This window comes from Calonectris borealis, chromosome 2 (assembly GCF_964195595.1).
Source record: "Calonectris borealis chromosome 2, bCalBor7.hap1.2, whole genome shotgun sequence".
Classification (NCBI taxonomy): Eukaryota; Metazoa; Chordata; class Aves; order Procellariiformes; family Procellariidae; genus Calonectris; species Calonectris borealis.
In genome coordinates, this window is record NC_134313.1 from 59,080,108 (window position 1) to 59,105,740 (window position 25,633).

The window sequence follows — 25,633 nt, forward strand, 5'->3', positions numbered from 1 at the left end:
GTTTTATCCTATTCTAGACTATAGTTTCAGCTATGAGCACTTTAATACCCCCAGTTCCATTGGCCAACCCAGAAAACCAATTTCGAATGGACTACATCAAGAGTATAGCTCCTCTTTCTGACTTTGACTATACACAGGTAAGAATAGAAACCACTGATTTATTCTGCTTCAAGGGGGAACGCGTTGCTTCACTTTGATTTACTGGAATGTTGTTCGTTTTTTTACTTTTTGGAAGATGGTCATGGGAAGAGCTTATGCCAGCATTACCACTGGGTTAAGTTTCTTACAAGACTGGGGTGGTTGCACCTGTTTTAGTGGTGCAAGGTTTTGTTGTTACTGATTTATTTGCTGCTCTTTGTAAATGCTGTTTCTGCATTTAGTTCTTCTCTTCAGAATTTCTGATATAATTATACATATTGACACTTCAAATAAGACTTTGTTGAAAGCTGGTTTCCTACGTGGCATTAGATGCATGATCTTAGTCTGAGGAGTTACATCTGTCTACAGAAAAGGATATAAAAGGAAATAAAAGGATAGCGTGGCCCCAGTGGTGTTTTCCATACTTACTGCGCTTCAGAGTGGAAACTCGCGTAAACGGTGGTCAAGTAAGGTGGTTTGCTTTTATTGTATTTATCGTAGTTGGCATGAGCGGTGGTTTACTTGTATGTTAATGTTGCCATCTTTTGATATGGAATCATTAGAAAATTAAGGATTTCTGTGCAGAGGCTACTCTTTTGTAGACAAATGAGACATACCTTTTGGATTAACTTGCTTAGGCATCTTATGTTTGATTACTTTTATCTTTTTATGTTATTATTTATAGGAACATGCATAGAATGTTTTATATTTTATGCACGACATGAAAGCAAGTGCATAGACATTCTGAATATTATGAGGAATTTTATTTTTGCAGTAGCACAATTTTTAATGTGCCTTAAAATGATATTGAGAGCAATTTGTTACGGATACAGTAAGGACTAAAAAAATCTTCATTCATCGGCTAAATGATTGCAAGTTGCTCATGCTATCAATATTACCAAAGAAGCCATTTACAATAGAGTGTCTTTAGGTTATTACAGCTTCAGGGTGGAAGGGGGAGAAGGGGAAGAGTCGTTTCTTTATTATATGACTCATGTTCTCTGGTGTGTGGTTTTGCCTCTGGTAAACCTACCACTTTCAAGGTTCAAGATAAAGAAAAAATATCAGACATCTTGTTCAGTTAGAATTTAACACAGAATGCAGATGTTAAGAAAACGACTGCAAGGTACACCCACATATTGCATAATTGCTCAATTGGTAGATGTAAGTTAGTGAAAATGAGAAACTCCTTTTAGAAATGGAATGTGAGTTTGACATGAAATATTTGTCTTACGCAGGTATTACAGTTCTGAAGCATTTGTTGCTCATTTTGTCTTTCTTTTTTTTTGCTTGAATTTTGACTTTTATTTGTTTGGGTAAAATAAACGGTGGCAAATATCCTTTGCAATTCTCTATAGTACAGCTGTTTTTCTGAGTTTCTGGGCTAAAAGAAAACTGAAGTTTACTTTTCACAGGGCTAGATATATTTATTTAATTTTTATTTATTGTTTACAAAATTTCTCCTTTTTCACAGCAGCTGACTGTATCTGGTCAAATTTGACTCACTGATATTTTATAGAGGGGAAAAACTTACTCTTCTAGGAGGGGAAAAAGAATAGGGCCTAGTGGACTGTGAAACAAGTAATAATTCATTTGAAATCTTGATTCAAAGTTCATTTTGGTTTAAAATAAAAATTTTTTTTTTTAATTAAGTAGGATTTCTGCTAATACCATCACATTATTTGAAATAGTGTCAAATAGTCCTAATTTAAAAAAATAAGTTGTTACAAGCTTAAAAAAAGAAGAAAAATCTAGTGCTGGTTTAGAAGTAAATACATTTTATGTGTCACTTTCACCTATTCCCTCCTGTTTTCTTCTCTGCTCAATTCATAGGTTTAATATTTGTAAAATGTATCATCTGGCTAGACACTTTTTTTTTCTCCCTTCTCATTTTTGTTGGTTTAGTATGTTGTTTCTCTCCAGGATGATGTATGAGCAAGAGGGATTGAAAAAAAAATTGTGCTATTGTGCTTCAGGGCTTGATTCTACTCCAGTTTAAGTCAATTATAACTTAAAGTAAAATTACGTTTCTAGCTGAAATAACTTTTGACCCATTTAATATTTTTGGATAAGGACAAATATAAAAATAAATACACGGATAATAATCAGTCACACATCCTTTACTAAGCATTACTGATTCCCTAATTAATAGCTGATGTATGGAATAAAGCCTTCTGAGCCAGAGAAACCAATACAGTATTTAGTAGTAGATGGTTCTATCATCTGTACTTAAAAACAGTTTGTAAAGGAAAAAATGCTGACTTAGGCAATGCTTAGGTGTTGCCTCTGGGGTAAATTTTGGCACATTCTAAAACGTGACAAATGTTACCCTTCTTTCCTTGAATGAGGGAAGAGGCAATTTTAGGGTTTTTTACAATATGAATGGTAATGAGCTGTTAAAGACATAGCCCTTAGTGTTGCAATATGAATTACAGATGTGTTATTTTTTGGATGACGGTAACCGTGTAATCTTTGTTGTAAAAATTGATGTATTTTAGTTGAAGATGCATTTCAAATACATTGGATGCAAAATGTCAGAAAATGACTGCACTGTGTCATGAGTCTTTAAAGAGAGATCCCTGATGAAATGCAAAAACTTCACTGATGGCACAATATGACCAACATTCGTGAGGCACTAATTTAAATATATTTCTGACATATTGGATGTACTTGGATATGCATTCTTAAATTGCATAAAAATTAACTAATATGCATTTAGTTGTGAACATTGTCCTTTAAAATAAGTGGATTTGAAAATAGTGATTTCCTATGGGTGAAATCGTACTCTTAACTGCAATTTATGACTGAAGTTCCAAGAATTTATGACTGAAGTTCCAAGAACTTCAGTAAGGATGGGATTCACATTTATACTCAGATATGTATTGGGGGTTTTTGTTTGGTTGGTTTTTTTAATTATATACTCCTCCACAAAACGTAAGCAGAATGTCTTAGTTAGTAGTGATACAAATTTTAAAACAAATGGTTTTCTCTTTACAGCATTTTAGCATTCTCTTAAGAATCTGTGGAGTGCCCCCCCCAATAGTTTTACTTACTTGTAAAAAATCACTCTTTAATTTGGTTTAGTTTGCTATCTTGATGATTTATCTAGTTGATATAAAACAAAATCAAAGGTTTCTTGATTTCTTTTGTAATTTTTATATTGCCTTTCATTACTTTTATTAAAAAAATGTACAATTTTTGCAAAGAACTTCCTGGGTGACTGATGCGGTCTAATTCTGCAAAAACTCTAGCCTTAAATCTTATGATTTACAAAGTTAATAAATGTGAATAAGGCAAGTGTCCACTGTAGTTTCTTCCTTGAAGTCGTGAAAGGAATCAAGATAAGTTTTCATCTGATGACTAGTTTAGGTGTTACCTTAGCTCCATATTCCAGGGTGGAATTAGCAGAAGGGCTTTAAAACTGAAATGGAAGCACGCACACTATATCAGAAAAGATTTTTTATTATTTTTGGCAAAGTGTTGATTGATATTTGCTAAAGTTAACAGGAATTGACCTGCGCCATTTTTAATCCTTTATTGATGGGGATTTATTTTGTCCTTTGTGAATCACAGTGAACATATTAAGGGCATATTATGCTGGTAGCTGTGGAAAAACGTGGTGTATTATGTAAGCGTGTGTTTACTCAAGTTCAGTTGTCTTTATTAAAGTATTTGAATTTTGTGGGCACTACAAAGCTGCTTTACCCTTTGTCTTCCCCAAAAATGTAGTCAAATTAAGTTGCTTTTCATAATATATGTCTTGGATCAAGCTCATCTGATCAGTTATGTGTAGGTATATAGCAGGTAGTCAATTAGCTACCTCCTATATAGTCAAGTGTTTGGCTATACAAACCAGTTACCAGTGAATGTGAATCATTTGCTTAATAAAGAACATGTAAACACTTGACCCAGGTTTTGAGGAGCGGGGAGAGTTTTCAAAAGATTCATTTTCCTTTGCTTAGAATGTTTTAGAGGGGCAAAGTATTTTGTTGAACCTTCATAGAACAGTGAATTGTGCAAATGGTAGTCCCTTGTGCTGATTTTAGAATGTGAGTTTTAAAAATAATTTTTAAAGCTGTTTTATCAATCAGGCAAGCTCTTTAATTTAGCTCTTAAAAGTGAAATGTTAATGTGGGCATTGACAGGGAAAGTGCTTTAGATTAATCTGGTCTGTGGTTTGCTCTGCATTTTCAGATTTTGCAGTTTGAGTTCAATTTAATGACTTTAATTTTCCTCCACATTTTCTTCTTAAAAATCAGGACTTTGTATCCATAATGTAAAGACACAAGAAAGAAAGAAAAATATTTTTGGTCAGAATTTGAAGTAACGTAGACTTTTGTTAGGCATTTCAAATTTTTATTAGGCCTGGTATTCAAATTCGAACTCGTGTTGATGCCTGGTGATGGCTGGTTTTCACAGTGTGTATCTCAATGTTTGAAGCAACTGGAAATCGTGCTCAAGTGAGGGGTGTTGCTGGGCTGTAGAAAATCCTTATCCAAAATACGTACTTAAATAAAAGATTAAAACCATGATAAATATGGTTCATACATGGTTAAACTTGCTTGGATTGTGCAGTTAATGCTGTGACTTCAGTATCCTATTTGACCACAACATGTTTAAGTTTCCCTGTAATATGTATTTGATGTAGCCCAAAGGAGTTACAAAATAGCATCATCTTACATTTTTCGATTTTTCAGGTAACTTGCAGTATTTCCATGTTTCTCAGGAGTGTGAAAATATACTATGTTTCACATGAAAATATCATAAAAGAAAAGAGAGAATGTGGTGGATATTGCTACTTCAGTGGCCTCACTTGATTTTTCTTTCTATCTAGATTTTTACTTTAGGCTTTGTTTACCATTTTGGGTAGAATGAACAGCCACAAGCTTTTATAATTACCTGTGATCGTGATATTTAACATTACTACAGTGTCAAGTCAAAATTAACTTTTACGAATCAATTAGACTTTTAAAAATTAAGTCATTTGCCTTTTTTGTGGTCTAAGAAGCACACTGGTAGTTCTTCATTTGTTCTTATTTCACAAGTGCAGAAAGGATCTGGAAGGCCAGATAATGATTAAATTGTATAGGTCCAACAACATTATTACTACCCTGAATTAATAACATTTGAAAAACTAATGAAGAAGGCTGTCGGAGAAGGATAGCTGAAAACGCTGCGAATGCTAATGTAGTTGTTGGCAACTCTTTAGTCTTCACACAAAGGTTAAATTTGTCAAGAGGAATGGTATTGAAAAGTAGTGGATATTGGGGAGAAGTAGCAATTAGGTAACAGATGAAATTTCTTTGTTGAGATAGCACTTGTTTTTATGCTGTACACTAACTACTGATTAACAGCAGATACTGAAGTTGAGCTCTTTTCATGTTAAAAGCAGATTCTGCTGATGCCCGGTGATACCTTTCCTTCTGTCTGAAATACCTGTTTGCATACAGATGTAGCATAAGCGTCTCTGGTTTTCATTAAATAGGCAAGCCGAGTCCCTAATGTTCTGATTAGTCAATGTTAAAGTACAAAATTATAAACATTTCGTACGTGAGATCAAGAATATACTTCAATGTTACGTGTTATTTTGTTCTTATTCCCTGTAAGCATTAAGTTTGCTGTTGATGGATCAGTCAGTCCAGTAGTACCTTCAGAAATAATCAGTCGTTATGTTAACTGTGTAGTTTCAAAAAAATAAAACCAGAACTGGGATCGTACTACAAACAAGTATAGGGCAATTTTGGTGAAGAAAAGAAAGAAAGAAAAACCAAACCAACAAACCCAAAAACCCCCAAACTTCTCAAATTGATAATATATACTGGAACTGCAAATGTATAAAATTCTACCATGATTTTCTTTAATTCCTTTATTTTAATTCTTTAATAAGTACCCTGATTTTACTGAAAACACAACTGGGTCTTAAAATCGAAGTGGTTTGTGTAAAGTACAGCTCTTCTGTGAGGCTAAGGATTTCTTATTCAAATACATGATCTGTGTTTGGGGTGTGCTTGCTTTAGGGTGAAGGAATTCCTTATGTTCAAGCATAAAAATAAAGTAAGGTTTTTGCTTTAGTAAAACACTACTCCGTTTAATAAAAGTATAACAACCTATTTCTTCCTCCCCTTGTTCCAAACTCACTGAACTACAACCGTTAACAGTTCATAGCAATGATAAGTAAATAATTAAATTTGTGTCCCAGGAAAGGAGCTCGGGGATCTACTTAGGCCCCCAACAATTAACAGTAGAAATACTGAGATCAGGAGCCATAGGAAGTCCCGTGCATAATCACAAATGATCCACAGTTAACAAATATAAGGTGAAGTCAGAAAAAAATGAAGAGAAACAGGTATTAAATTCTGTGTTTGTTTCTAGGTCTTCCATCTCAATATTTTTAAGAACAGATTCAACTTCAAAATATACAGAAAAAGCTCACCTTTCCCACATGTATTTGCCTCTTTTAGAATATAGTTTGCATAGCTTACAATGTAAAGTAATGAATTTCAGTCTGAAGAGACAATTAGAGAAAGTCTTATGAACAATGCTGCTTATGAATCAAGTGCAGTGTTACGTTCAATATTACATCATCATAGTAACACCAAATTAAATGTTTGCTATCTCATATTGTGAATCTGATTTCCCAGATAGTGGGGTGGTATTCACACTTTATCCAGCCTGCCTTATTTATTATCATCACAAAACACAGAGACTTCCACTGTGAAACTGGAAAGATATTATCATTTATTGTTACTGCTAGCTAAAACGTAAATTACTTCCACAGTCTCCGAAATTGTTGACATTTACTGATATTACTTCAAGTTTTGTACCTATGAATAAAAAATAATTGGAGGTTTTTTGAAAGTCAAGCCAGCATCCAGTCAAATACTGTAAATTAATAATAATAAATGTCACATTCTGTCTTTTTTTGTTACAATTATAGCTGAAAACTTCATATATTTCTATTGCACTTTACAAGGATAAAAATATTTTTACATCTAAATTTGGATATTTGATTTGATGGCAACGGGAAGACTAATAACTTGAATTACCATTTTAAGTGGGAGTGACTGATTTTCCTCACGGAACCAAGAATGTATTACAGCATCATTTATGAGCTTTAGAATATTTTTGTTCACTGGGTATTTTTCAGTGTATACCCTAATTTTAAATTAAAGAAAGGCGGAAGCGATAGGCCTGTATTATCATTATCTTTGTACTGGCCACAGGTCGGTGAAGCACACTGATTTATTTTAAACTGTGGTTGCGTTGGGGGGCTGCTGTTTTGTGTTCCTTCGCAAACACATGGCTGCTGCAAAGGTATCTTCCAAAAGCGATTCTGTGATGTGCAGGTGGCAGCAGTCCTTCTCCATCCCTGGCGGTAAGATTCGGAAAAACAGCTGAAGAAATAGTGTTGGTCACTAGGTTGGTGACTGACGGAGGTGTAGTAGCCTGGCCAGAATAACAAACTGATCCTGAACCCCAGTCTTCCTTCAAGGAAGAAAAAGGAAAGAAATTCTTGCAATTTTTAGCACTTAGGTTGAGTTACATTGAAATCTCTAGAAGATTTAATTACAAATTAGTATGCAGTTTATTAAGACTTAACATGCACTTAAAAATGTTTGCAAGAACTTCGCTTGTTTGTTCCCTCATGTGTAAATCAAACTGAATTATAATGAAAGTAAATGTAAATACATGCAAAGGGTAACCACACTCTTAATGAAGACACACTGTCCAATTAGTCCAAGGATGATGACATTTCAGACTTATAGAAGTGGGAGTTTTCAGAGGAAGGGTAGTAAAATATTTAATGAATTGTCATTATTTATAAACTACATTAAAACAGATTTTCCATCACAGCCAGAGAAAAGGTAAACATAGCAGAGGGTGTTTCACAATTGTCCTCATTGTCAATTAATTATTTTAATCTCTTAAGCCAAAGATAGCAGGTTGATGTACTGCTTTTGCCATTTTTTGAGTGCTCTGTAAAAGTAATGTGTTTACTAGTCAGGGAGAATCTTTTTTTGACCTCAGTGGCCATGATAAAAATGTACAGATCAGGGATAAATCATCATATGCATGCATATTGTCACTGAAGCCAGTGGAGACCTATGGAACAGAGGATAATCACCTCCTCAAATAATAATAGTGTCATTATGTAGAGTGTCAAATAAATGAGTGTTCATCTGCACAACAGCCAAGAGCTGTGTCCCCTTTCTTCAGCACGTGATGAGATTTTAACTTCAGTTTCTGAAACAGTTGAGCGTTGCCAGCTTAGACCTTTGCTTTATTTTTTTTCATCACCTCCATAGCTTCATCTGTTGCTTGTACTTATTGTCAACAGTGGATTATCTTTTTTAGTGTCAATATAGTCTGCATCAACAGACAGGATATTTTGTTTGCAGAAGGTAGCAACCTGAGCTGAGGAATAGAGAACAAGCTAAACTGTGTGAACAGAAGACTGTATATATACCTTGCATACAATGAAGTAAATAAGTTGAAAACCAAGAAGTATTATCAACAATTTTTTTCCCCTGAGTATCTAAGAAGCTCTTTACAATAAATGTAAATAGGACTCTAAAGCAGATGAAAGGCAAGAACAATGTACATTTGCAGTTAACTGCTAAAAGTTTCCGTAAAATGTTTATGGTTTTGTTCTGCCACCTATTTAATTTAATTTGTTTTTCTTAGTTAAAGAGATTCAATTCAAGTGTTGTAGTCAAGTTCTAGGACCTTCTCTTTAAAAGGAGGCAGGAGGAGAACGTAATTTGTACAACATGATTTTAAGTTTATATTGTCTTTTACTTTGGAAACTCTTGCAATAATTTCTTGGAACAGAGCTACCTCTGGTTGTAAGCATGCCAGCTATCACTTGAAGCATGCAGATTATGGTTTCTTGCTTTAAATCAGTAGATTAATTTTGGTTGGTTTAAAGTGCACTCTTGTAATTAATCTACTAGTATTTGTTTTAAAAACCTATGCTGGATGTTTTGAAAGGATATTTATCCTTAGGCAAAAGAATATTGGAATTTTTGTCTGTTACGTCGACGTTAGAGGTGAACTTTGCCTTTTAAATCTTTTAAAAGTAAACGTTTTCTGACAGTTCTGCCAATTCATTCCATTTGCGTTTTCTTATTGCTGTCAGTAGGGCTTAAACATATTTTAATGCAAATAATTATCCCACTGTTTTGAACTGCAAAATTGTTTAGCAAGATAAAATAGGCTAAAGATATGCAAGCCCTCTTATCTCTGTTAATTTGGTGAACGCTTTTTGATCACGTCCACCCTCACTTCCATAGGATGTTAAGTGACAGAGCTGTGCAGATCATTCTTTTCTTAACATACACCCACATACTTTCTTTCAGAAGAGCTAAATAATATCAAATTTAAGAACTGTCAGGTAGGAAAACAAGAAAAGGCAGAGAATGATTAAGTAAAATAGGGGAAAGTGTATCCTCACTTCCTTCTGTACGGACAACTGACTACCCCTTGCCTGCAGACCTGCAGCTGACCACGAATAGCAGCAGGACGTGGTTGTCAGTCAGCTCCAGAGTGCCTTTGGTGCCGGTTGTGTGCCTCGAAGGGTTCCTAACCCCAGGCAAAAAGATAAGGCGGAGGAGAAATGTAAATGAAAAAAACTATGCAACAAATACACAGTCACTTCTATTTTGTTGTTGGATAGTGGAAGAGGTCAGGTATCTCCACTTGCTGCTGAAACCATGTCATTAATTATCATATTCCCAGCAGGTATTGCAGAAGAGTGAGGCTTCATGACAGATCTGTAGCCTTAAAAGTTTGAGTAAGAATATTCTTTCTGGCAGGCAGGTGTCCTTTAACTTGAACTTTAGCTTCTCCTTCCTTCTCAGGATGTCAGTGTTGCCTGTTCCTTTTGGGAAGAGCAGACTTGCATATTTAGGATAATGTACTTTTAATTGAACACTAGAGCTTTTATTTTTCCAACCCTAGAATTATCATTTCTAATCGTTGTTGTTACCGCTGGATTTCTCTCTAGATTTTAACAGCAGCAAACTAAACGTGCTAGCTAACTAACAACAGTGTGGGCATATTATGGACCAAAAGAGTAATTAGTCAGGGAATACATAAGTCAGAAATTGTAATTAAAAAGGAAGTCTACAGATCAAAAATCACGTCAGTAGAGGAAGATGGCCCTTGATGTTTCTGAAAGCCAGTCATTCGAACCTCAGAGATTTTTCACTGTATTTTGAAGAAATAAGGGATTAGATTTAGCCCTTGGCCCTCAGTTCTACAGGGCAAGTTTTGATTCTTCTCACCAATGAATGAAAGCCTGTCAAGAAGTATAATGTTCCATAAATACAGAAGTCATCCTAAAGACCTATATCCCCTGGGGTCTAATCTTGAAAATGCTTAAACGTATGCATATATGTGGACCTAAATGCATTCTTAATGTACTGCTAGCACAGCATTCATGCAGCTGAGCTTCCGGTTATGCAGTGATATTAATATCAAAATCACAAATACTTTCAATGGAAAAACAAAACAAGCGAATCATTTCTCCCTGTTAAATTTATATTTGGGAGGTCGGTGAGCACTTTGATGGATTTTCTTGGGGGTGGGAAAAGTTGTGTAGGTTAGAGATTGGCACAAAACTTGAAATAAGCAAAATCTTTTTCAGATAAGTGACAGTTCTCTGGATGCTATTAAGCTGTGAACAGTAGGTCTTTTCAATAATCACTGTGATTCATTTTCATATTGTGATTTTCTTTAATAATAATATCTTTAAAAGGCTTACTGAACAGTAGGCTGCACTAGCATAGCTTTCTGCGCAGAAGGAAAGGTTTCACGGACAGAATCTTAGATAATTTACCTTAAATTGATTTGCACAGCTCAGTAAAACCATAGGAAAACTGTACCAGCTCATATCATGGGTTCATTTAGCAGGGAATCTCATCTCTGACTAGGGCCAATAATGAAACTGCAAAAAGAGTTTAAGAATGGGGCAAGCGTATAGTAATATTGCCCACATTTTTTCTGCTAGTCACCATAGATTTATGGCTGAAGTGTTTTTTGACTGGGAGTGATATTTCTGTATATAATACCTTTGGTGGACTTTTCTTCCCCAACCTGTGTGAACTTTCAGTTATGGCAGTGAGTTCTGCAGTTTAAGTATGTGTTGTATGAGGAAGTACCACTTGATTGTTTTTTCTTTCTTCCCTCCTTCCCCCCCTCCCCAAGCCTGCTACCCCCCGGTCTTCCCTGGTTCGTCTGTTAGAAATATTTCATCTTTTCCACATTGCCCTTCTCATTGCATATCATATCTCTCCAAATATTTATCTTTCTGCTTAAAGAGTCTATTTAACTGGTTCTCTCACAGGGCTTGTTCCACATCTTTGCTCATTCTTAGTGCCCTTCCATATATCTTCTAGTTGCACTAGTTTACCTGTTTGCAATGAGAGGCCAGAACTGCACACAGTATTCAAGGTGTAGGTACATTGTGGATTTATACACTAGCGTTATGTTTTCTTTTTCATTCTCTAGTCCTTTTCCAATAATTCCTAACACTGTTTGCTTTTTTTTGGACACTGAGTTGATACGTTTATAGAATTAAAGTAGATTATTTTATAAGTCCAAGAGAACTTTAACACAGTTGCAGGTAAGCGGAATATGCGTGAAGGTATCCGTACCAACATTAGGAGAGCCAAAAGAGTACTATTAATGACAGTGATCCTTATTCTTCTCTGGTATTTTCAGATCTGTCATACATTTTGACTAGTTCAAAAAATCCATTGCATTCAATTTTTTATTCTTTCATGTGTAATGACAAGTCTTCTCATTTGCTACACTGCCATGTAACCCTTACGAAAAAGCATTTTTCAAATTATCCACCATGACTAATATTTTCTTCTGTGCAGAAGGAGAACACACTTTATTTTTGTTCTTAAAATGGAAAAGAAATTGGTCTTCAGCCTGATTTTGGAGAAGCAATGTTTACTGTACCACGAAGGACATTTGTGCTTTCAAATCTGCTCATCATTCCTTAATCATTTGTTACGATTTGCCTGATTTAGCAGAAAAGACGACTATTGTTTGGAACCCTTCTCATTAGAGAAATAAAATGTTTAAAAATACCAAAACGCCACTTTTTTTTTCGCCTCACAGTTCCTAATGCTGTGTGTCACTGAGAGAAAATGTTTTGAACTTTTTGATCTCCCTTGGGGAAATGCTGCAAGTAGCAGAATTTTGTTATTTTTATGTCAATTTAGGTCTTCCATGATTCAGCACTTGTGGTTTGTGGGAAAAAGAGTTGTAGATTATGATTAAAGGAGCAGAAATAGTAAGGAGTGGCTACAAGAGAAGGCATCTTGTTACTTTTAAAATACTTTTTTGATTGGCTTTTCTTCATTTTTAAACTTTTATCTCTGTTCTTCATATTTTCTCTATCAATTGTGACTGGTACACTTGAAAGAGAGTAGCTCCATTCTGTTTCACTTCTCAGCTTTTTTAACAGTTCAGAGAATTAAGGACAAGTTGCTAAAGGATCTTGATAATACTAAATCTGTACATTTAAGTCTGTCAGACATGGTTGTCTCCAACAGGCCAACCAGTCATCCCCTTCTGGCAGCCTCTCAGGAATAAACAGAAAGTCTCTAGGAAAGGGGATGGAAGAGGATACAGGATGCAAAAAACCCTGCTTGTAGTGCAGGAAAAATTATTTGTTGTAGTAATGGACCACAAACAATGAGTTAACTCATTCTGGGATGCATTAACAAGGCTGTTGTACAAAAAGACATGAAGTAATTATGCCATTCTGTTTGGCACGGGTGAGTCCTCAGCTGGGCTATTGTGTCTGGTTTTGGGAACTGAACTTAAAAAAAATACACAAATGGAGGAGAGCATCAAGAGTAAGAGGAGACGAAAAAAACTGGGTATGTTTACTCTTGAAAAGAGAACACTCCAAACTGAAGGGGAAAGGGAGCTGAATGCAATTTTTTGGTATTTAAAAAGCTGTAATTACAGAATTTAATTCTTGTGCCGGTCTTTTCAGAGGGAGGAAATGAACTTGAGAGGAGAAAATGCCTCTCTCTTTGTTGTATGGTAGTCTACATGTTTGGGATATTCTACAACAGTGAGCTTAAGGATCACCATCTCGCAAATACACTGAGATACGACTGCCCAGTTTCATGCTTTTAAGGCTGTATTTTCAGTGACAGGAATCGCCTCATGCTCAAGTTAAAAACTTCTGAAAACCTGGAAGACTTTGGAAGATACGAGCTCCTGTCGTCACATTTGCCGCTCTTCTATCTGTTCACAAAGGTCCTACGGGCATGTTGGTTGAAAGCCCCTGGGACTTCTTTTCCAAAACTAAAGCTTCTATAATCATGATTGAATTAGTCTAGAGACTTCATTAGTTATCTGCCTGACTTGTCATGGCCTTGTTGTGTAAACGGACGTGATAATTTCTCTTAAGTAGTGCATGTTCGTCCAGGGTGCTATTCGGACAATGTAGCAGACTATAATACTGAGTATGCAAAACTATCTTGTGCTTCCACGTATTGACTGTTTTAAATCTAAATCCTGGCAAGATGCAGATAGTTCTGTTCTTCTGGTGGAGAATTATCCACATCTCCTAATCAGACAGGGCCCAACATTTTCTTTCCTAAAAGCAGAAAAAAATGGCTGGGGGAAGTAATGCTGTGTTATCTGTAAAGGCTCGAAGGAGCAAAGAGCATGCCTTCAGATACTTTAAATTAAAAGCAGCAAGCGGGAGTTTTTGTTTTCATACATGTGTACACTGATGTACATATATGCATTTAAGTATAAGACTCTTCCTATTTCTGTACAAGGTTCTAATCTATTCAAGAACTAGGACATCTGGTGGCTAACAGTGGGGTGGAAAATCCAGTTCGTAGACCCTCAAGCACGTGGAAATCAAAAGAGGACTTGGAGAATAAAACAAGTTTATCTCAAGTTTGTGGCATTAGAGGGAAAGTTCTCCAGGTGAAGGGTGGCAGGTGAGTAACCTTGAAGTGTTGGTGACAGCTCCCAGCTATGGCAGCAAGGAGGTTCATGTGTGAGTCCTGTGGCAAGTGCCATCACTTGGCAGTCCGCAGGCTTTCTGGAGATGTGTTGCGCATTTGTCTTCATAAGAGGGGCTTGAGAGGAGCTGGTGATTTTGCTAGTGAGAGGTTTAAAGAACTATGGACACAGATCATAGGAAATCAGGTTTCATTAGTTCTCTTGCTCATATAGCAAATTCTGTAGAAAGGAGAAGCAACTCCCATTTCGTTTTCCCGTTACGGGTAGTCCCTACTTTCCTGATGGAGTGGATTTAAGGGTAAATAATGCTGAAATGCATCTTGCAATATTGTTGACTTAAAGGGTGATCACATTGAAAGGCATATCTTTCTTTTTTTTGTTCTGTACTCATTAGGAATGATGCACTTATTATATTACAAGCACAGCCAAATGTCATGCTAATATCATTCCTGCTCCATGCCTACGTGATAGATGTTAACGTACCTAAATTTTAGGGTTTTGAATCCTGGGGGAAATATAGAGATAAAAAGTATGCAGTAAATCAAAGTTTTCTTTTCATTTCCTTTTCCCCTTTCCAAAATACAAACAACAAAAAAAAAAAATCCTTGCAAATAGTATCATTAGGTGGTTATTTTTTTGTAAGAACGTACTGCTTTGCTTCCAGACACCAAGAGGGAAATTTAAAATGAAATGTTTGTTAGTCAGTTTATGAAGGGCTGCTCTGTGGAATTTGAGAATGTAATCAGGAGAAAATCCTGACTCTGACAGTCAGCTTGACTGCTGGGGGAATTCCATGCATTTGCTTCTAGTAAGAGAGCAACTTTGCTCTGAGCACTCTTTCTTTGCTGCACTTATGGACTGGCTGAGTTGGGTCAGTGCATACTATTTCTGGACAGGTTTTTCCAGTGTTGTTAAGGGTGGGTTCTTGTTGGGACCTGATGAGTGGATTTCAAAACTGGAGGGCAGTTGACTGACATTCTAATTAATTTACTTTTTTGAGATGCTTATGTGCATATGATACCATTTTCTTTTCCCTACATCAAATATTTTTCTCCCCAGGTTTTATATTTTACATTTTAAGTCATCAGTCTTTGAATCACATTGCTGCTCTGAGAATGCATGCTAAGGAGTGCTTATTATGTAGTTTAATGCTCATTTGTGGTGCTGCCAGGCTAAGCCATCGTCCTCCTCTTCCTCCAACCCTCCCCCGTCACTATCCACTCTGCTTTCCCATTTTTATGCCTACACTGTGCCTTCAGCTGTGCCCTGGTAAAGCCGTTTGTTTGGCCTGACCAAATGAGGTACAGGGAGAGGTTATTCTTAGTGCAGATCATTTCTGTGGTTTTAACTGAGGGCGGGTGACACAAAATGGGGAAGAAGAAACCGGAGATGGGAACAAGTGGTGGACGTAATGGGAAGGTGATGGCTATCTAAACAAGCAGGTTTACTTCCTCCACCTCTGTATCTATGGTCACAGATTATGGTCAGACCAAAGCCACTGGAAATCTGTGTGTTAGAAGAAACCCAGTGCAGTGTGTTGGTTTTGCTTTTTCTGATGTGAAGTCTGACGTTTCTTGCAGAGGTTTGGTGCTATAAGAACAGGTCTGTCTTGCTCACCCTTGCCCTTTTGGATAAGTAAACACAGCTACGTTCACTGCAGTTATTTCTAAACTTAACTTTGTAGACTGGAGCTTTAAGGCTTAGCTTGATAATGTTTCAAAAGCAATCGACTCACATGAACTCCAGTATACAAAAGACTTCATAGCTGTTTGAGTCTCATGTAACAAGAACGCTTCTCTCTTGGCTTTGTTGCAAAACTGCAAGCCACTTCCACTCTATTGCTATATTGTCTTTACTGAAAACATGATAGATAGGTATGCAAAAATGCCATGAGTGGTCATTTGACCACACAAGACATGGCAGGGGAGGGTACCTATAGGTATATATGTTTAAATTCTGTTTACAAGTTCCTGTGGTATTGGATGAGCCAGCGTAATAGTGTTCCTGTGGATGTAAAGTAAGAATGTAGCATTGTTCCAGTGGATGCCATGTCAGTGACAGCATGTAGAATTGAAGCTATTTTATAAAGTTTGCATGGCCCTTGGGGGAAATGGGATGAGTTCACAAAACAGAAGTCAACTGTGGACTCCTGAGTATGCAGAAAACCTGTTTGGCTCAAGTTCTTGAGAAGAAGTCTTGGAAGACTGTTTGGGGAGAAGTGTTGTTACATTCCTGTCCTTGCCCATGTCTTGTTGGGCATCCACTGTTGGAAAAAGGATAGTGGGCTAGAAAGACCTCTGGTGTAACCCTGCAGAAGCCTTCTTAAGTTAAGGTTTAAGAAGTCATTTCCAGAAGGGATTACTTTCCAACATATGCCAATCAGCACTATGCTGGTTCGTTTATAAATAGATTAACTAAAAAGAAAAAATTAATCATAGTTGTTGTTCAGGTGAAAGTTTTGCCTTATGTGCCAGTAAGATTCCCCTATTAGCCATTATTTATTTTTTTCTAGTTGCACCATAACAAGTGTGAGAGAGCACATTGCCTTTCTTGCCAGAATGCGTGATGGTTTTCTTTCTGTAAGCTAGGAGAGGCTTCTACAAAAAGAGAATCATCAACCCATTTCTATCAGCCTGTCCGTGTATAAGCTGTTATCTGATAACAAGAGAGAGCCTATGGCTGGCTACAGGGGAAATTGCTCTCAATAGGAGTTTCAAAAAGAATAAGGCCATTTTGCTCATACTCAGCAGTGAAACTCCTGAAGTTTCACAAGCTACGAGGTGCTATCGGAGAAGCACAATTCTGTCTAATGTATACATTTAAAAAGCCTGAGGGTCAATTCAGAATTTAGCTAAGCTAAATTGTGTTGTTTAGGAGGTGAATCACGAGCAAATATGATATGCTCTAATGTTTTGTCTTCATAAAGTCCAGTGAAGCTTTTCAGTTGAACTTTTCAACTCCTGCTAAAATACAACCTCCAGTATCTGCACCTGTATTAGCTCAAGCATTAAATGATTTCATATCTTTTCTTATGGAGGAAAAAAGGAAAGGAAGAAATAAAACCTCCTGCTTGCGTTTCAACCTGGATTTATGTAACTTGAAAAAATGGAAAGAGAATATATCCATCTTTACAAAAATACAGACACCATCTTAGCTGAATGCTTGAATAACGAGTATTGTGTGGAGGCACGCTGAATGCTCCTCTGCTTCTAGCAGTATTCGTAATTTGTTTTTAATTCTGTTACTGCCATTCTTTACCTTAGTTTCCATGTTCAATCCGAATGCTCTGTTATCACAAGGAAAATGTCCCAGTGATGTTTCCTGAGCATGTAGAGAGACACGGGGAAAGGAAGTTCACTTTTTTTTTAATTATGTGAAGTAAATATTGGCATGAGCATGTTTGTCACCAGGTTTATTAAAAAAATTCAAGCATATTTAAACTAGAATAAAATTACCCTCCATCTGTGTCTAAACACAAATTATCTAAAATATAAATATACAAAAATGTGTTCGAAATTGGTACAACAATGTATCGATAGGAGCCAATATTGTTACTTTATTCTTCAAAATAAGTACCCAAAAAAGAAGATTTCATATTTAACTCAAAATTAAAGGTGTGATTTAAGCAGGTTTTTTTTATGATTTTTGATTTTTAAGATCAGAATAAGTTTCCAAGAAGGTTTGGAAAGTGGTGGATAGAAAAGGTAATTTAAAGCTAGCCAACTTAGAATTAACTTCTGCAACCAGCTAGAACTGAAAATTAACAATAGGTAAGAGAGGAAGAGAAATAACCAGCTTGTTTTCCCATTTACATGAATGGATGTCAAAAATATGTCAAGAACAAACAGAGTAAACTTAGAACTGAATTATTAGGAACAATTTTAAATATTTTTAAAATGTAGACATTTTTAAAGATATAGCTTTGGTGCATTGGAGAGCTTATCTACCTTAAACTTGTGGCTCTTCACTTTACAAGCAGAGAATGTTCAAGGGATGTAACACAACTGTTTTCCATCAGTTGCAAAAAAATGAAGTATTTGTTTGGGGTTCAATAGATTTATTCTGATTTACCAAGACCTTTATACCTTGTGTGCATGTGTAAAGTGTTGACTATAAAAATAGTATTTGACCAGTACAGCAAAAGTATAGTAACACCTAAGTATTGAACTAGTTTTCGAGATGTTGTTTATTGTAGTGCTTATTATATTTATAAGGTCATTTATTGTCTGGAAGAAGTGGCAGAAATTCCGTATCGATACTTGTTTAATCACAGGAATTACGTAGGATTTTTTTTTCATGGATACACGTAATCAGCACTGTATACTTGAGTAATTCATCAGAATATTTCCTTCTTTATTAGTGCTTTTCACAGAGTCAGCAAGACTTTCCTTCTCTACTTTCCCAACTTTCCATGGGCGTGCTAGATCCTCTCTTCTCCTGTCTAGGGACATCTGCTGTGGGATGGTCGAGGCGAAGGAAAGGGGATGCTGAAGAAGGCACCCCAATATCTCCCTTGGTTTCCTCTTCTTTCCTCCCTGTCCTTGACTTGTCCTTTCATTCCCTGGTGGGAGCTGGGCAGGAGACTCTCCCAAAGGTATCTTCTCAGCAGAAGGCCTCTCAGGTATGGCTTGGCTGTTTCTGCTTCATGCCACCTGGGGGGACATCACAAGAGGCCGAGTTACATTTTTACCTGATACGAGCTCTCTGACGCGAAAAATGAACTTTTGCCCTGCATGTATGTGTTGCTGTCCTGTTGAATTGTTTTCTGTCTAAAGTACATATTTCTCAGTGTGGAACATTTTTAGCTAATCAAAAAACACTGAATAAATACGCTTGGATAAAAGGAAGCATGTTGATAATACAAACTATATGTCAGGTGGTATGCTTAACATCTCTATTTTAAAGCTGACTGTACAAAGTAAGAACAAATAACTACTGATGCTTACGAAAACCCTTTTATACAGATTACGTGAAAGCAAGTATCTTACAGAACACATTCACTAAAAAACAGGAGATTTTGATTAATTCTTTAGACCATTTAAATGTAGCTTTAAACTCATATGTGCAGTCTGGAGTGCTAAGCTTTTACTGTCTTCCTTTAAGGTTGAGAATTAATTAAAGGTCAGTGTCACACACATTTCCACAACACATAGTAAAACTCTGGAATGAAATGAGCCTCACTTGAACATTTGATTAGACAAGATAATGTATTTCCCCCTGGAGTAGTTTGTTATTCAAAACAAGCTCTTTAGGGAAGGAAGTTCACATCAGTTGGTAACTGTTCCTGTGGATACCGAAGAACTTTGTACAGTACACACTACAATAAATTGCACTGCAGGTCATTTAGGAGCTGGAAGCACAACCTGTGTCTATGTAAAAGTATCAAAATGTAGGGAAAAAAAAAAGCGCTTAATAGCAGACAAACAGCAGGCAGTGATACTAGAAAAAAAAAATAACACCCAAATTTACAGTCAGTCATGCTTTTAGTTAGTCTAGAGATTACACTTTTCTAGTAGATGAATTTTAGAAATGCTGTTTTACACCTTGTGTGTCAAAAAGAAAACACTAAAAAAAGTTTGCTATGAACTGATGCACTTAAATGTAATATGGAACTGAATAACTTCTGTCTTTAACTTGACTGTAAACGCAGTTGTAGACGTCAAAATTATTAGCTATTCTGTTCTGTAGATTAGATGGCGCTTTTTTCTATCATTGCCCTGTTTTGACCCTTGTGGTCTTCACTTGCCATGTATCTTGAAAATTTTAGTGACTGATAGCAAGTGGTGGTAGCAAGCCATGTTCATTAGGACTCAACTAAATTTTAACTTCTGACTATTTCTGATTATCTGTATGAATTGACTTTTGCGGGTAAGCTGGAAAAGAATGTTGTGTTCTGGACTTTTGAAACGAACACCCTCTAAAACAAAGACTTGTTTTCATGGGATGGGAACATTTCCTCAAGTTAACAAATGTTTGCTGCCATGGAAGCAGTTTTAAAACATTTTACAGTATAGCAGTAAGTCTAGTATATCTCTGGTGGGTACTTTGGTTTAGAAATCCAATTTAAATCTAATTTTGACTTTATCTTGGACTGCCATGTTTTTTATGTCTTTGATTACAGAGGTCTCTGTTAAATAGCCAGCCCAAAGAGTTACTGTGTTCTGAGTTTGCTGAAGCTGCTAATAAAGCTGTGGTTTGTATCTTCAATTTATTATATGGAATTATTATGATCATCATTATTATGGTCATCATAAAAGTTTCTTACATTTGGGGGAAGGGTTTTGCAAGTTTTATATAGTATATATTATATAATATCATTATAGTACATAATATTAAAGACACTCAATATAGCTGTATATGAATATTATACAAATGAGGTCACATAATTTTATATTGCCACCCTTGGTACATAGCACTAGCATTTGAGCTATAGTTTGAGGCAGTAGATAATCCCCAGTTGGAAAAGGAGGCATATTTTGGCAGTCAGCACTGATCTCTTGTGCAATTCCAGCAAGTAACTTAATCTTGTTTCCTCCATTCCTTCTCCTACCTTTCTTCTTAGCTTAAGCAGAATCAGGTATGTGACTCGCATAATGTGCTTTTGGATCTTCACCAGGAGCTCTAAATGTTGTTCTCAGTCCTGTAAATTGTAATTTGTTCCATAAGTAATGGAGTTGATAAATTCTGGTTGCCTGTGGGTGTATTGTAGATGCCCAGCCTACTCCTCTAGTGACCGTAAATAGCCCATTTCTTCTTCAGCTCTCCTATCGCTTGATTTTCCGCAGAGTAGTCCCAGTCCCCTTCCAGCTGGGCAAGAGGCATGTCAGGGTGCCTTTTGGTGAGTAAGTGCTGACTGGCTGGTCAGACCATGCGTGTCAGTCAGCAGACAGACAACTTGTTGAGATCACGGTAAAACTTCCCTTCAGTAAGGAGGTGTTGAACCAACTGCTTCCTCCAGCCAACAATGTTCTTGTTAGACTTTGAGTCCTCCTTTGAGTCTTCTGCCTTTTTGTGGCATTGGGTTCAAACTGGCCAATATGTTGCATAATTAGGTAGAAGGCATGGTTGATTGTCAGATAGGTGAAATGACAGCATAAGTCTCCTTTCCGTAGGAAACCAAACTAAGGAGACAGCATACGTTGCAGTTTAATACGTTAGACTACAACTGAAATTTAAATGTAACATTTACATTTTATGCTTATGGTCACATTTTATGCTTATGGCTGCAGATAACCTTTCTCCTTGGATACAGTATATGTTTTAAGAACAGTGGAGTGCTGCATAATATTTTTCCTTCTAAAGGAGAATGGAAGATCTACTGCTCATAAAAAGTTTTAAGTAAGGAATTCTTGCAAACCAGTTGGTGTGATGGTGAACCCAGGTGCAGGTCGTTGCATGCAATGTTGCCCCAATGTGTTGCTACTTGAGCCTGTCTGGGCTAGGTGTACAGTGTCTTCTGAACAGTGTTTTGTATAGAAGTGGATCTTGTGTCATCTTTGCTAATGTATCTCTTTGCTCTTTTCATCTACTTGTAATATGTTTGTATCGACTAGTTATGCTTTCATTTTAGTCCTTTCATTTTTTTGTATGGGCTTTTCTGCCAGCCTGCTTCAGTCAAGCATAACATACCTTGATTTCTGTCCTTCTAATTGTGCACAGTATGCAATACTGATTTTCAGAAGTATATGCAAATTCAAATTTTACATGGCTAATTCGAGGGGGAATAGTTTATAACTATAAAAATAGTTTATAACTATTTTTTAGCCCAGGGAGATAATTTCCCAGAGCATACTGTGGAAGAAGATATTTTATATACTCTACCTTATCCAAAGAGCCTGTCTTAAAACTGCAGTATCTTCAACATAAAGAGTATGATTTGCTGGAGAACAGCGTATGGTTTGGGGCTGGTGTGTAGCATCACCAGTGCCAGTGAGATTTAGAGTGACTGCCTCTATTCTAAGGTCTCATCAATAGTAAACCACCTTTAGAATACAGTCACTAAAGAAAAGAATAACTTTTAAAATAGAAAAATTACAGCATTCTTAGCTAGTTTTACAGATTTATGAATTACTGCGTTTTAATTGGGTATCCCTTTTAAATATGTATTAAAAACTGAAAGGATGTAGAACATGTAACAACTTACATTACATTTCCAGGTTTATGATTTTAACTACGTAGCATTAAGTCCACAATAAGATAGTTCTTGACATGTACATCCACATAAAATGTTCAGTTGAAGAGTGTGCTGCTAGTTACAATTGTTCGGTGTCCCTTTTTCTTGTGATTCATAAAATGAATGTAACACGGAAAGAGGATAGCTGTTGTGGAAAGTTGTTACTACAAAATATGGAAAACATGAGATCTGACGGTATGTTAAAACAAAAATAACCTTCAATAGCTGTTCTAAATTAGGCAGAGCTTAACAGCTAAACAGACATGCTTCACGTTATTATTTGAAAAATTACTCAGCTGAGGTGCAGTTCATCCATTCACATCTTCTAGTTGGAAGGCTGGCGCTTCTGAAGCCAGTGACAAAACTGCCAGCGACTTTAGTGGCATCAAGAGCCAATCAATGTACTCCGACATACCCGAGCTCCACTTCCAGCCAAGAAAAGATACACTGTTGTAGGTCTGTTTCATATAGTATGAATTCATCGTTGTCCTGGGCTGGCCAAAATGATTGTTGGGTGGTCTGGAATACAGGGTTGCATAGCCATCATTTTCACGCTATGCTATTAGAAGTAAGGGAAGATTGTTGTTGCTGGAGGGGAATTTACAGAAAGAAATGCTTTAAAACTTCTGTCCTGCATGGAACTGACGGTTTAATATTTTTAGTATATTCTAAGCAGTCTTTAAAAACTTCTTTTGATATCTGAATAACTACATTAGTAACTTTTTTTTCATTTTGTAGTATTAGATTGCACTTTTGTATGTGAAAGTAAATAGCCGTTTCACAAATATAAGTGTAATGTGATATCGCTGAGGTTCAGTGAATTACAACAGAGCTCTGCTTTTCCCTGTTGCAGATAAGACACGAGCAGTCTAGATTCAGATTACTGAACACTTAATGAATTTCAAGATGAGATTATTCAGTTCATAGCTAGATAGTTTGAAGGTATGCTTTCTTCAAACATGACAGCTCTTCATTAAAAGCTGCATGTATAATTTCAATTTTCATAGCATAGTCTTAAGTTTCTTATGGGCAAAAGCAAAACCTTATTCTAAAAATGTTCAGTTTAGCTACAAAAGTTAAAAGATTGATTAAAAACATGAGGAAATCTGAAGATAACAGCTAAAATTCTTTGTTTATTCAGTATTGTTACTAACTTAACCAAAATTCCATGAATATTTGGAGCGTGTTTGTTTTGTTTTACGTTTAGTTTTTCAAGGCGGTCACTGAAATTTCAACTGAACTAAGAGATGGGAAAAGGAAAAGTACGCTTTTTATATGTTTTTATACTGTATCAACAGTAAGTGATAATGATTGGTAGCATTATTTTTTTGTGGTACAGAATTATTTCACAAAACGTGGAAATGGATTTACGCATTCATCCAGTCAACAAAAATCCATTGTACTAGTCTTAGTTTAGCAGAGTTGAAAATAGATAGGTTGAAAGACTCTCATCTTCCTTTGATAGGTTCTTATTATAATGTATACAAAATACATCAGGATAAACAGACTTTAAAATGTGAATTTTAAAAGTCCTTCGGAAAAAGGATATAAGCAAGCAGGTGGCTTAAAAAAATTCTACCTGTCTCTACTAACCTCTTAATGATGTTCCTTCTAGCTCAGACAGACTTCTTTTCAGCCCACTGAGTGAATAATAAAGGACTTTCCCCCTTCCTGTTCCCCTGTCAGCAGGGTTGGTTGAACTGTAAAGCTTGAAAAACATTGTAAAATAGACAGCATCTTGCAGTACAAGAAAATAGATTCCATTTTATAAATTTGTATAATGCTCCCATTGAAATGCTTTCCAAACAGTATTCCTTATTTTTATTTTGGAAGTCTAATGCTGACTTTCCGGGACTCAGTTTAGTTGCTACGGCCTCTGACTATTTTTATTCCACTTCCTAAGAAACATGGATGTCGACAGAAGCCTTTTTCCAATCCACACATTGTCTGGAAAATCTTACATACTACATAAAAGTTAATCTACTTACCTGAAGACCCAACTTCTTCCTGAAGTATCTTGGATCTCTTCCAGCATCAGCAAAGAAAGGTCATGGTTTGGAACTATCATATACAGAAGCATTGTAGAAAAAATAACTCGGTGTTTAAATTTAAACTTCATTGTTACGTGTTTAGTTATTGCCCCATGTATCTGTGAAGAGAAGTGCATTTCTTCCTTCCTCTCTCTCTTCCTCTCCCTCCCCACCAAGGGAGGTCTGGTCCTCCTGCTACTTTTCTTCCTCTTTCCTGCTCCCCCATTAAAAATAGAGCTCCTCCACATTATCATTTTCCTGAGCAGCCCAGCCCCGGTGCGCTCGGTCACAAGATTCACTTTCCTCTCTTGCCAGCATCCCTACAGATTTCTTTGTCCTAGATAGCACTTCCCCAGTGAGACACCAGATGACTTAAGGAGATTAGACAAGGGTGACCAGTTCTGTGAGAAGAAAGTGGGACGTGTCTGGGCTCTCTTTGCGTGGGAATCCTCCTGGTAGGCAGAAACTCTCTCCTTCCACTATGTTATCACCTGTGGGAGAATCCAGCAAAACTCTTTAAATAGGGATAGCAGGCTTTTGCTTGCAGCAGAAGTTTTCTTTTGGACTTGAATTAGGATCCAGATTAGTTTTTAGTCATCTGGAGATTTTCTCAACATTATCTCCATAGTAAATCGTCAATGGAGTTTGGAGAAAAGAAAGCGAATATAGCAATATTTCTGAGAAAGCCCACCTACAAGGACTGCTATCTGTCAGAAACAGAAAGTCTGTGGCCTTCTGAACAGAGTAGATTGGTGGTGAAGGGAATCAACATGTCTTGTGGGTATTGATCCGGTTACTCCATTGCCCCTATCCCCTACAGATGATTAGTTTAAAGGTCCAGCAAGATGGTAACAAGTTCAGAACTTGGGAATATTTTACATTATCCTTTTGTCAGCTCAGTTACGGTAGTGAGCATTAGGCTGGGTGTGTGGAAGGTCCTATAAGATGTATAGATCTTCCCTTCTTCTGATTGATGTGCATTTTTTTCTAAAGAAAAAAAAAAAGACCTCTGTTTTAGAAATGTGACAGAAAAACTGTCCAGCTTGTTTTGAAATTCTTTGGAAAACTTTTGACTTAACCCCAAATTATGTACTACCATTGTTGAGATTGGTATAATCTTTTTGTTAATACAGATGGAAAACTCAGATTCAAAATAATATTCCAAAAATTAACTCTGAAGTGATTACTGATATCCTAAAATAGTAATAAATGATGATTCTTATTGAAGTGTCTCAAAATTTCCTAGAGACGACAGTAGGGTTTTTTCCTAAATTGTATATGG

At 36.4% G+C, this 25,633-nt stretch overlaps 1 protein-coding gene across 2 annotated transcripts in view; it reads left to right on the forward strand.

The window, feature by feature from the left end:
* The window catches only part of GNAL (G protein subunit alpha L), a 206,087-nt gene that overhangs the window by 72,979 nt on the left and 107,475 nt on the right, over positions 1-25,633 (forward strand). For both annotated transcript variants that reach the window (XM_075142103.1, XM_075142104.1), the window contains exon 4: positions 18-137. In XM_075142103.1, coding sequence (XP_074998204.1) covers positions 18-137 — 120 coding nt within the window. The remainder of the gene's footprint in view (positions 1-17; positions 138-25,633) is intronic.